The following is a 13,019-nucleotide window of genomic DNA, read 5'->3' as shown; positions in this document are numbered from 1 at the left end:
CTCTGAAGATCCATCACTTCACTGAAATCAACATTTCACAGAAATGTTCTGCCTGTGTCAAAGCTCCTTTCTTCTCAAAGGAAAAGCAGCAATGTGTGTGTAGCAAGGAAACTTTCATTTAAGATGACAGGTAGGCTTTGGAGGTCTTTGCTCCCAAATTACTACATAAACTATGCTGCGTTTTTTTCATATTTGTTACAATTAAAAAAATACAAGGAAAACATAAAGAAATCTGATAAAATTGGAAAGCACGATTTCAAAGTCAGAACTAGATCGTGCAAGTTAGTCGTTAATAATGTGTGGTGTACATACAGAAACACTTTTCTAGGGAGGTCGTCACCTTGAAATTGGTAGGTGACCCTTCAGGGAAGAGAAGATGATCTGCATGAGCAGCTGTGTGAGTGGGTTCTGATGCCATCAGTACTGTGCCTCAGACTGCTGCTTCCTGGCTTGATGCAAAATTCTCATTTTTCAGTCAGTAAGGAATTCTTTTCACATCTCTTATTTGCATTGTTTGTATGCTCCTCTTTCTGATGATAATTTCTAATAGTTCTTTGTCTCTTCCAAAACAGAATTAGACCACAGCTAGCCAAAGAGAAGATTGAAGGATGCCATATTTGTACATCTGTCACACCTGGTGAACCTCAAGTGTTCTTGGGAAAAGATAAGGCCTTCACTTTCGATTATGTCTTTAACATTGACTCGCAGCAAGAAGAGATCTATGTACAGTGTATAGAAAAACTGATTGAAGGTTGCTTTGAAGGCTATAATGCCACAGTCTTTGCTTATGGCCAAGTAAGCTTTACAATTTTATTTTGAAGTATTTCTTTTGGAATTAACAATTTCTTGTAACTAGTGTTTCCTTTAAATTTCAGAATGCATGAACCTGGTTTTTAGTGTTTTTATTTTAAATTGACATATCCTGTAGGAGACTGTTTAGGAGTTTGTATAGATTCTGTGCAGAATGGCCATTGAAACACAGAGGATGTATATCAGGCAGTAACTCTGAATTAATAGTAATGTTGAAAATAGCATGAGTCCGTGTAATTCCTGAATTCACCCCAATGCAGCAGTACAAATTAGTGACTTCACTGGTTGATATATAGAGAGGTTGTTCTGAGATTCCTTTCTGAGCAATTGTCAATCCCTCTGCATTTTCAGACACTTTTGGGAAGAGGAACTTTAAAAAATATATCCTAGGGAACTTCAGGCCACATTGTTTGTTTTTGGGCAAACTGTAGAGATCAGATTCCAAAGTCAGAACTTTTCATAGAGAACACACCCTCTCAGTACACTGGGCCCAAATTTAAGTTCTCAAAGCTGAAATATCATTGAGCTTTATGGTATTATGGTCTTCCGAATATTCCTCTAGGAACGGAGTAAAATTTGGTTTTGGATGCTGAATTTCACCACTGTTAAACATCGTATCTCAAGTTAACTAGGTGAAGTCTAGTCCTGGTGAAACAATGCAGTTTGCAGATCCAGTTTACTAGATTATGTTCAGCTGTGTGATACTATCTTCGTCTTAGGCTTGACCCACTGATTAAGTGAAAACACAACACTTATACGGCTTATATAGGACTTACTATTTAATTATTTTCCTAGTGAAGGTACAGCTTGTATTCCTCAGTGCTGTTTGTAAACTGAGAACAGTGGCAATATTGTACCTGAAATATTCAGACATCGTAATTAAGGGAATCATTTGATCTACTTCAGTAAAGAATTGCAAATACTGCTTCTACCTCCAAAATATATCCTTTAATTAACAGTCTGGGTTAAAAACATTAGCTATTCTTTTGACCTCGGAGATGATAGCTCAAGGCTGATGTAAGCAGCTTAGAGGATGTTTGTAGGGGAAAGGTTATGAAAGAATGAACTGGTCCCTGCCTTCTTGCATGTGATCTGTGGATAAACAGCAGAGTTTGTCCAGCTTCTACTGTTTATCTATTTTTCAAAATGACCTGTTGTTGTGCATGTTAATATTGTGAAGATCACAGACTGACTTAGTAGTTGCTGTATCTAGGACTAGGGTTCACAAACTGCATTTATCTGTGATGATTTGGTACTATTAATGTGTTTTAGTGACTAGTCCATTCTCAATTCAGACAGGTGCTGGCAAAACATACACCATGGGCACTGGATTTGATGTCAACATAACAGAAGAGGAACAAGGCATTATATCACGAGCTGTTAAGCATCTTTTCAGATGTATTGAAGAAAAAAAACAAGCTGCTATTAAACAAGGACTTCCACCTCCAGATTTTAAAGTGAATGCACAGTTCTTAGAGGTAAATATGATCTGTGTTTGCGTGTCTAACTTGATGAGGTTCTTTTGGAAAGCAAATTAAACTTTTTCTTCTGCTACTTTTACATTCTTTTCCCACAAGATGTTTTGAATTAATCTTCAAAATTTCAAAAGGAAATTTCATGGAGTTTGCTTTACCTCTACAATTTATGAAAAACAGCCTTTTTATCTTATTCCAATTATTTTAGTCGTTCCCTTTACAGGGTTATTTTGAAGTGTAGAAGTAGAGTTAGTAGTCATCATTTGTCTCTTTCTGCAGCATGCATTTGCTCACAGAGCCTGTTATTCTTGCCTGTTTGAAATTCTTTACAAAACCTTTTAGCAAAAAACTATTAAAAAAATAAAATCAGTTGTACTTTTTGCCTTTGAATTGTGACTGTGCTGCACCTGCTTTTGTCACTTTGAAAGCTAAAGAAATCTATGGCAAAATCTGTTCAGGAGACTTGTTCTATTCCTTTCACCAAAGGAGAAACCTAGTATAAAAATAGTTTTCTGTGATCCCCAGTGGTTTAGGATGGAGCTTCTGTGTCACTGTTCCCTCTTTTATTAGACCCAGAGGAAACCTGCCTCAGTGCTATGGAAAAACTGTTGCCTTTGTGTTTTGTTGTAGACACAGCTACTGGTAAGAGAGGCCAGAAGATCTTTGATCTTTCCGACCTGCTGCAGCTGTTGGTTTAAATCTTGCAGCTTTTATTTTGTGTTTGCTGCCCATGGAATTGTTTGTTTTTTTTTTTTTTAATTGATTTATTTGTGTGTGACATACTTACCTTTGCCACCAAGGTGCAAAATTTGATGCTTTAAACACAAGGAGAGGAAGAATCAATTTAAGGAAGAGCAGGTGTAAATGTGTGTTACTTAGTTCAGTATTGGTGACTTTATCAACTTTGGGGGGAAAAAACTGTACTTTTATATGACCCAAGAGAAAAGCTGTTGGTTTCACTACTGCTGAAGTAAACAGAGTCCTATAGTCATATGTTCCTATAATTGCTTTAAAGTTTAACAGGCTGGCAGTAGTTTTGCACTGGTTTAGATTTGTCACTGCTAACCTTAGGCAGAGCTTTTGGTTGCTCTGGCTAATGTTTGCCTAGAGGGGGCCTGCGCCTGAGCGTGTTACGTGGGAATGCTGGAGTCTTCTGTTCTCTCTGAACATGGGGAGCTGCAGCTCCTGTTCTGCTTAGGCAACTGCAACAGTAGGAGTTTAAGGAGTAGTAACCAGTGTAGCTTCTGAATTCCTTGTGTTTTCTGGCACGACATTACAAATGTGACTGAGAGTCCCAAAATACAGCGCAGTAACTGAACATTACAGAGATAATATGTGGAATTGCAGCCATTATGATGAATTTGAGATGAAATGTACATCCTAAAACCTCTCTTATCTAATTTAGAGAAAGGCTGTTACATATATAACAGCTTCTCCCTTATCAAAGTGTCACTTTTTAAAAATTATACCGAGGCTAAGTAGGAGCTTTCCCAGAAAGAGCTTTTTCTGATTAGTTATGTAATTATGTATTATGTAAATATGTATTAGTTTCTGACACAGGAGTGTATCCTCTTCCTCCCATCCTATCTACCATTCGGGCTGGATTACATAAATAATAATTTAGTCATTGAACAAGCTGAGGCAACATTTTATTTTGGAATAACTTTGAAGTCTGACAGCTGGATAACTCTTGGGAACAGTGACTTCTGTTTGCTACTTGCTTGCTTTTCTTAGTTTGCTGCAGTTTGTCTCTCTTAACTTCTTGCTTTCCTGCTGGCTTCTCCAAAATACAGGCATATACAGTCTCATGCAATTGCAGGGGCATTATCGGGATCCTCTCTAAATTGTGGCATCAGTTTGTTTGCACATAGCAAGGTGAAGCATTAGTGAGAAGGCTCCTACTTAATGTATTTATGCCTAATAGTTAAATTAAATCTTGCATGTTAAACTTGAATTATAAAGGTATCACATTCACAAATGGTGACCCTTTTCTTCTCAGGGATGGATTTTTACTTGTGAGAGAAGAAAACCTGTAGCTTTTGGTGTATGAGAAAGTACATTGGGCGAATACCGATCTGTTGCAGTGGTTCTTTTACCTAGAGACTTTGATCAGGGATTTGATCAGTCTGGCCTAAGCTCTGCTGAAGTGAATTGGTGTAAGCAAACTGAAGACACTGGGATGCTGTTTTTTCTGTTATTGTGTGCTTGTTTGTGGTTTTGTTTGTTTGGTTTTTTGTTTGTTTAGTTTTTTAATGTTTACCCTGATATCTTCAACTAGATCTAAATATCTTCCCTATAACCTAGAACATTCCTATGAAGTGATAATCTATCTTCTCTAACACTGATAACTACATAACAATTTCTGATCTCTTTGCTGGTTCTGGTATAGTTTACTGACCTGGCAGTCTGATGTGCTTAATGACACTGAGTTAAAAGACCACTAAACGTACGTGTACTTGCCTTCAGGACATCCAGCAAAACATGCAGTAAACACTAAGCAGCCTGAAACATGTAGTAAATAGTTGCTGTTACTCATATGATTGTGCCTGAAAGTTATAACTAAATCTGGGACACCAAAGCGTAGGTATTGTGCGGAGGAAAGTACAAAAGCCCTGCTCAAGAAACCATGACATTATTTTTGGCCTGCTGGTTGGTGTCTTTAATAAGCAGCTTGCACAAAAGCTATTATATGTTAAATTCCTTCCAGGGGAGGAACAGTTTATCTAAATGAAAGAGACGTAGAATTACGAAGGTGTGAGAGAGGAGATGAGAAAAGGTGCGATGGCAGGGAGAGCAAGTGGAGTGAGTTTAAAGTTTTTGGAGGAGAGTGCGGTCAACCGAATCAACAAAGCAAAGTCAGACCTGAGGACCGCAGGTGCCTGCTGCAGAAACCACTGCTGCCCTCGTTCTGCGGGCGTCCAGTGCCGCCCCTTGCCTGGTACCACCACAGAATTTTCTCCCAGATCTGATGACGTGGAGGACGTTGCTGCTTCCTTGGGTGGCATAATAGCAAAGTGGGCAGATGGCTGCTCTGTCTATCATGCTATTGTCCTTGTAAGTTTGGATTCTTCACAGTATCCTTTTTTGAGAGCCTTGGCATTTGCATTTTTAAGAATCTTTTGTATGTGCCATGCACAAATGTATTAGTCATTGGAGGAATTCCTCAAGTAATATATATATTTTTTTGTCTTTTCCTCAGCTTTACAATGAAGAAATTCTTGATCTGTTTGATACCACACGTGATATTGATGCAAAGAATAAAAAATCAAATATTAAAATACACGAAGATTCAGCAGGAGGAATTTATACAGTGGGCGTTACAACCCGAACTGTGAATGGAGAATCAGAGGTGATAACTGGAAATAAATTGCTCTGTAGCATACCAAGTGCTTTCCACAAATGTTGTCTGTTTTGATAAGCAGTTAAAAATAGAGGTTATGCTTGCTAACATCTGCATCTCAGACAATTTAGGTGTAAAGTTTAGTTGAAATTCTTGTTTTCTTTGGTTTCTGTACACTTAAAACTGATAAATGTCTGATACTAAGTGTGCACCACTTTCACTTAGTGCTAGAAATACACTTTTGGTAATAGTGTAGTTCTCCTGGGAGAAAAAATTTTGGCATGTGTCAATCTAATCTCCCAAATTGTGTGTTATTTTTCCTGTGCCAGGAAAGCTTTGCATGATGATTGATGTGACATAAATCGCTCTTCATGCGTGTGCATGGCAAATCTGAATAAAAATGTTATTGTACTGTTATTTTTGAAGAAAGAGTGCAAAAGTTATCCATTTTTGCCACAGGTGAATGGAAGAAAGATTGCTGTGTTACTACCAGGGAAGAATAAAATAGAGCAGTACATAGATTGAAGTGTTTTCTTTCAGAAACCACAAAACCTCCCAACTTTTAATTTGCTTATTTAAAAATCCTTGTGCTTTTAACATCTAGGAACAGAAATCATAGCAAATGGAAAAAGCTTGTTTATACCCAAACCAATAAGTGTTATAGGAACACTCTTTATTTAAACTTCAAGCAATATAGTGTACTTCTTGTCTGTTTTCTAGATGATGCAGTGCTTGAAGCTGGGGGCTTTGTCTCGAACCACTGCCAGTACTCAGATGAATGTTCAGAGCTCACGGTCACACGCCATTTTTACTATACACGTGTGTCAAACCAGAGTCTGTCCTCCATTTAACACCGTATGTATCTTGGCTGTTATTAAACTTCACTTTAGTAACTGTTTTTCAAAATGTGAATATTGTTTTGGCAGCCACTGCTGTCTGAATTGCACTTAGTAAAGATGCTACAGTCATCATCATGCTTGATGAATTTGCTAAGCATTATAATAATTTGATTTAATCTGTGCATGTGTAACCATTCTCTAGCCAGAGGCAACAATAAACTGCAGTCTCTTACATTAATCTACCCATTCTCCTCTAGTATTTTCTTCAGTATTTTGTTGCAACATACACAAGGAAGAAAGTTAAAATGTAATTTTTCTTTAATTGGGAAAATGTTTTTCAGTGTCTTAGTAGTTAGTGGGTTTAAGATTGCAGTCAACTAACTGACCATGCTTGTGTATTCCAGATTAAGTGCTTATGTCCAACAAGGAGCAAGTAGAAATGCATTAGATTCTGAAACTTAGTTTATTTATTTCAAGTGGATATATATTTGGGATTCAGATGTGTTGGTAGGTCTATCCATGTAACCCGAAATCTAAACTATGAATATAGACGAAGCTGTTCTGTAGAAGATTTTATTTTTCATGTGAATGTTGCTGTTAATTGTAAGTTGCTGTTGATGTATCTTGTAAAGAGGAGAGTTCTGAATAAATGTCTGCCACCCAAAACTACAGTGGCTTCAGGGGGACTTACTTAATTTTGATACCTTTAGAATAACCAAATTATTTCAGTGAAGTTCTAAGTAGCTGGTTAGCGTTTTGCACATAGATATCACATTTTTAAGCATGTGGGACAGTGAATTGGATTTGTAGTGCTTTTATTAGTGTTGTGGTTTTTTTTAAATGCTACGAATAATAATTTTCAGGCAAAAGAGAGTTGTTCCCTCGTCCTTTGTAGTATGCAGACCTGCTTTATGCACCTGTTATAACACTTCTTCCCTCTTTCCGCTGAAACTGCAGCCCTGGTGCTGTGGGCAGCATTCTGTCTTCTCACTTGGGAGGGACTGGCATTATATCCAAAGCCCAGACAGGGCACCTCGGTCACTGCATGGTGACACTGTCCCCTTGGATGTTTTGTTTATCTGGAGAGTGAGAACTCATCCAGTTGCCTTGTTTCCCTCAGGCTGCCAGCGCAGCAAACCACCATGCTGGTGCCCTTGTGGCCTTCCCCGCCAGCTGAGCCACCCACTCTTGCCTGGTTTCTAACAGAAGTCTGTGTTAGAGAAACGGGTGGCTTCTTTCTGCCCTGTGTCAAAAAGTGTTTTCTTACCTTTTTTTTTTTTGAGCTATGAGCAAGATAATTTAACTGTCTGGAGCAGGGCATTGCTAGATCCTGAATCTGCAGGCAGCACCCTCTCCTCTCCCTGCAGTGTTTGGGAGAGCAGAGATTAGACCTGACATTGGCCTCTGAACGCTCCTGGAATGTAAATTAATATGAGCTCTTATTGGGTGACCAGGAGAGATGCAGCTCAAGTTTCTGTCATTGGTGCTGTCTGGTAGACAACAGTTTTGGGAGGCCTTTGTTACCAGGGCAACGCAGTGGCAGGGATGAGGTGACTCTGTGCTGGTCTCTCCCTGCTGGCCCTGGGCTGGGCGGGCAGCCAGGGCTGCAGTGCACAGACACGCTGCTCCTTGTGCTGTGCTCACACCCCCTGCGCTGCTCACGACATTCTGTACATATATTTGATTTACTAAATAAGTGAGAGAGAAAGAAGGATGCATTAATCATTGCTTTGAGGCCTAGGAAAGAGGGTGTGATCCACCAGCAGCATAAATGTCAAAATAGCTGAAAAGGTGTGATAGTCCAGTCTGGAAGGGGCACAATTCCTGTTGTCCTCTGAAAATGCTGTGCGAGGAGATTGCTTAAGAAGTTTGGTCTGCAGCCACACACATTACCCCTTGCACTAGTGAGGGAGCTGTGGGCTAGCTGACTAAGGACATAAACATCATTGCCACAGAATATTTGAGGGTTTCTTTTAAAGACAAACCAGTCTGTGGTTACTGTAATAGAAGATTCCTATAATAACAAAGCTTGTAGATTGGGCTGTGTGAATATAAGTCCAGTATACACTTGCTAGATGCCTATTACATGCTGCCATGGCAAGCAGTGAGAAATTGCCCTGTGATGTTTATTTTAGTAGAAATGTCTGGAACTGAGTGGTTTTAAGATTTTTCTCATTCAGCGTTGCTTTCATGGCAACAGGTCTAACCACACTTAGAGTAAAATAAATATCCACAGTATGTGGTACAGCTACAGTAATTGACAGAGAAAAAACCCTTGGTATTATCTAATGAGAAAGGATAGTTTTACTGCTGTGCTTTGGGATGTGAAGTGGAAGAGGCTGAGGCTATGGAACCTGCTCAGGAACACACTGCACTATAGGCAGGCGCCCCACACTGATGGAACTGTGTGTCCATCATGGCAGCTTACCTGGGGGGTTGAGGGGAGAAAGGAACCTCTTCTTCGTCCAGTGGTTCCTGTGCTTTCCTTATCTCCTGCTCAAGTCAGAAGTGCTGGTGTGATAGTGGTTGCTGGGGAAACTGACTTAAAAAATTAATTCCTAAAATAAAGCTGAAGAGTTGTGCCACAGAGAAGCTGATGATAGGGATTAGAGCAGTATAAAATCTCTCTTGAGTTATTTGGCAGGCTTATGAACTGGTAATTTAGGAGGGCAACACTGTCATTGTTTTTTTTAAAAAAACAATTTCCTTTGACAATTGTTTTAAGACTTGCATTCCAGGTGAGGTACAAATTTCATTGCCCAACTTCTTGCCCTGAAAGAATTTTAGCCCATATTTAGAAGTAATTTGTATGTTGCTATTCATGTGCATCTATAGCTGCATCTTGAAGAATTATGCGTTAGTGGATATGACTAAAATGGAGACAGGTTTTTGAGAGATTATGATCTTCTTATAAGTGAATCAGTAAATAAGGAAGGAAATGTACATGACAAATAGGTAGTCTTGTAAATAATTGTTGAAATGTTAATGTGAAAGATCTTACCAAGCTTTATGGGTTCTTTTATAATTTCAGGATAATGCCACTGATAACAGGATAATATCTGAATCTTCCGAGATGAATGAATTTGAAACTCTTACTGCCAAGTTCCATTTTGTTGATCTAGCGGGATCTGAAAGATTAAAGCGAACAGGAGCTACAGGAGAAAGGGCAAAAGAGGGCATTTCCATCAACTGTGGACTAGTAAGACACTACTTGTTTACATTGGCTGCTGGTACCCTCTTCTCTTTCTTTTTGGATCACTTTGTTTTTAGGAATCCCTAAGGAGAAATGCATCATGTGCAGAACAAGGACTGTAGTACAAGATATAACAGCATGTATTGGTGATTACTGGGTTATGGCTTGCTAACATTTTCTTGGTTGTACCTAGACCTTAACTAGCAAATGATGGTACTTATAACTGTTGTGAAATATGGAGTAAATAACTTTTAAAAGAAATTGCAGAGCAGGGATGACAAAGTCATTTTCACTGGGGGCCACCTCAGCCTTGCAGTTGTCTTCAAGGACCAAAGGTAATTTTAGGACTGTATCAGTGCAGGAGTTTGCCAATGAGTTTGACACCACTGTTGTAGATACTTCATTTTTATTTTCATTTTAACTTTGTCAAGACTCAAACAATGGGAGAACATTACAACCAGTTTGCAAGGAGTACAGGCATGTAAAAAGTGGACAATGAATTAGAAATGGAATTTTTAACTTACAGTGTCATATTTTTTTTTTGGCCTGTGTACTGGCACTGTATGCGGGTTTTTTTGGTAATGAATTGTATTACATTTTGTAATTTACTTATGACTACAGTGAAAAGTAGAGCTAGTGATTATCCATGGAGATTGTAGTTTCATGCCTTTATTTTGAGCTACTTGGCTGTGTGGAGGCTCTGTGCAATTTTCTTTTAAAGACTCAAAAATACGTGTTTGTTTCATATATGAAAACATGCCTTTTTTTCTGGTCTAGTTTGTAGTACCAGCGAGGTGTTTTGCAACTAGAACGTTCTTAGTGATTCTTTTGTTATCACAATGGTGATTCTGTAGTTATTGTGGTTATATTGTATGTAAGAAAGAGAAGGAGAATTCAGTTCATCTTCATCATTGACATAAGCACAGAGCCAACAGAAGCTTGGGGGTTTAGATGAGACAGATGTGTCCTTAACAAACAGGATACAAAATGAAAATCAGTGTGATAAAGCTAATATTTTGTACGATCACAAAACTTTAATTTACAGTAAATTCCAGCCCTCAGCTTTGGGAAACAGATTGAAGGTGATTTAAACACGATAAAACATTCACAGAATGTGGTATGTGTGCAGTTCTTCAACTGCTGGATGCAGTAAGGCCATTTTCAAGACTAAGAACATGCTGTACAGGGTGCCATCTAGGGGAATGTTCTTTAATTTGGCATGTGAATAATCTGATTAAAGTATACGCAGTTGCACATTAAAACTAATTTTACAGCTTAATGCTAGCTTGTTTTTAAGCAGGAATTAGACCTTGTCTTAGCAATGAAGAAGGATAGCCATGGACTACATAATTTCAAGCCTTAAATGCTTGAATCTTTGTCAGACATTCCTTATTTCGTATCTGTAGAGGTAGTAAATTCTACTTTCTTTTAATATCAATACCCTATATCTTATTCTAAATCTAGTATAAACGTTTTGTATAAATGATTGATAACATTTTTCAAAGAAAATAGCTACTGCTTGAAATAGAGATCAGCTTTAATTATTGAAAGTAAATGTTTTTTACATTAAGTATTTCTGACTTAAGTTTGTGACTGACATATCAATAGACAGTGCACACAAATTGTGCTAAGCTTGTAGCAGTTGCAGATACCAGACTACAAGACATCTGATTCACTGTTGATAGCAAGGAAGTTTATAGATATCTACTGTAAAATGTAAAACTATTTAGAATTTTTTTGCTATGTTAACTTTCATGAGCATATTCATGTATTCAGAATACGCAGGCCTCAGTTTTTAGCTTTTTTTTAAACTAAAACTACTCAGGAACCAATTTTAACTTGTGTGTTACATGATTTGGTGTTTTATAGCTGGCACTTGGCAATGTAATAAGTGCACTGGGAGATAAAAGTAAGAAGGCGACTCATGTACCATACAGAGATTCAAAGCTTACAAGGCTACTTCAAGACTCTCTTGGAGGAAACAGGTATGAAAACTGGAATGTTTTGTTTTTCATTGTAAATGAACATGAATGAGTGCATACTCTTCAGAAAGTAAAATAAACATTAAACAATGATAAAAATAGCTGCTTTCTTGTTGAAGGGAGGTTCCAAGTATAAATGACTGTCATGATCGAAAACACTGGCAATGCAGGGCAAAGATTTTAAAGAGGCTTTTTGCATCGTTCTTTTCAGTTCTATTGTAGCTTTACTAGACATGAGGCTTCGAGTTACTTAGAAGTTCCCATTTCCAGGACAAGTCCTTTCCATGAAGACATCTTTAGATTATAAACAGCATAAATGGTAAATTTTGTTGTTGTGTTATAGCCTTATTAATTAGAGCATAGTTTAAACCTGTGATGAGTTCTTCTTTTGGAGAGGTTTTTTTGTTACTTTTTAATTCTTTATTTTTTTATGGTGCTTAATTCTTTGCTCTGACCATCATGCACAGGAGCTTGGAGTCAGCTTCCTGCAGACACTGCCATCTTTTCGTAAAGGCTGTAATCTCATGGTATGGTGCATATGTCCAGTTATCTGATGTTGGGTTAGAGCCTAATAAAAACAAACTACTGTATCACCAGAATTGTTTGAAGATGTTCTGTATACCTACTGCACAGGCAAGGAACAGAGACTTTAGCCTCCAGAAGCTTTGTGTAAGCAAACATTAAGAAATTTCTTAAAATAATACAAATTTTTTAGTTTTAATGTTAACATGTACAAATACAAAAGAGTGTAGTAGCGTATGCTTTAGCAAGGTAGTATTCTTATTCCTCTTTAGTCCAATACAGCTGACTGCTGTTTCTGGAGGGCAGGAAGTTTTCTGGGCATTTCAGAAAGGAATAGGGAAATGTGGAAGAGAATTCTTAAATTGTTGCCCTGCTCGTCAGAGAGAGAACTTGAGCAACACCTGCAGCACCACAGTGCAAGGAAATGCAAAGAGCCGGACAACACAAGTGAAACAAAGACTGGAATTTTCAGAAGTGCTTAAGGGAGAAAGAAGCTCAATTATGAAAAAAAAATCAGCAGAAATCAAGAAAATAGCTCTTCTAAGCTCTTCCTAAAAATAACTACAGATAGCATTTCTTGACTAATTTTTATATCAAATACACTAGGTAATGAGCATTTTTTTTTCAAACTGCCTCTAAAATTGCACATTTGTTGAAGAATTGTTTTGTCTCTGAAATGTTTTCCTGGCTTATAGCTCTGCTGCTCCCTCTCCTGTTTGTAAGGAGAAATCACATAGTTTAGTGTGTGATGTATAGAGAGCAAATGCTGTCCCAGAGCATTTGCATGGATATTCAGATATTTTGTCTGTTTTTGACTTAGTTGGATTTGTGGATACCCCCTGCCACCACCACCTATAT

At 38.0% G+C, this 13,019-nt stretch overlaps 1 protein-coding gene across 14 annotated transcripts in view; it reads left to right on the top strand.

Moving 5' to 3' along the window:
- Nucleotides 1-13,019, top strand: part of KIF21A (kinesin family member 21A) — a 95,723-nt gene that overhangs the window by 33,428 nt on the left and 49,276 nt on the right. For all 14 annotated transcript variants that reach the window (XM_065049006.1, XM_065049001.1, XM_065048998.1 and 11 more), the window contains exons 2-7: nucleotides 573-795; nucleotides 2,106-2,288; nucleotides 5,485-5,634; nucleotides 6,346-6,480; nucleotides 9,496-9,663; nucleotides 11,527-11,642. In XM_065049006.1, coding sequence (XP_064905078.1) covers nucleotides 573-795; nucleotides 2,106-2,288; nucleotides 5,485-5,634; nucleotides 6,346-6,480; nucleotides 9,496-9,663; nucleotides 11,527-11,642 — 975 coding nt within the window. The remainder of the gene's footprint in view (nucleotides 1-572; nucleotides 796-2,105; nucleotides 2,289-5,484; nucleotides 5,635-6,345; nucleotides 6,481-9,495; nucleotides 9,664-11,526; nucleotides 11,643-13,019) is intronic.

This window comes from Columba livia, chromosome 1, assembly GCF_036013475.1.
Source record: "Columba livia isolate bColLiv1 breed racing homer chromosome 1, bColLiv1.pat.W.v2, whole genome shotgun sequence".
Taxonomy (NCBI): Eukaryota; Metazoa; Chordata; class Aves; order Columbiformes; family Columbidae; genus Columba; species Columba livia.
This window is presented reverse-complemented; position numbering and strand designations above follow the sequence as displayed.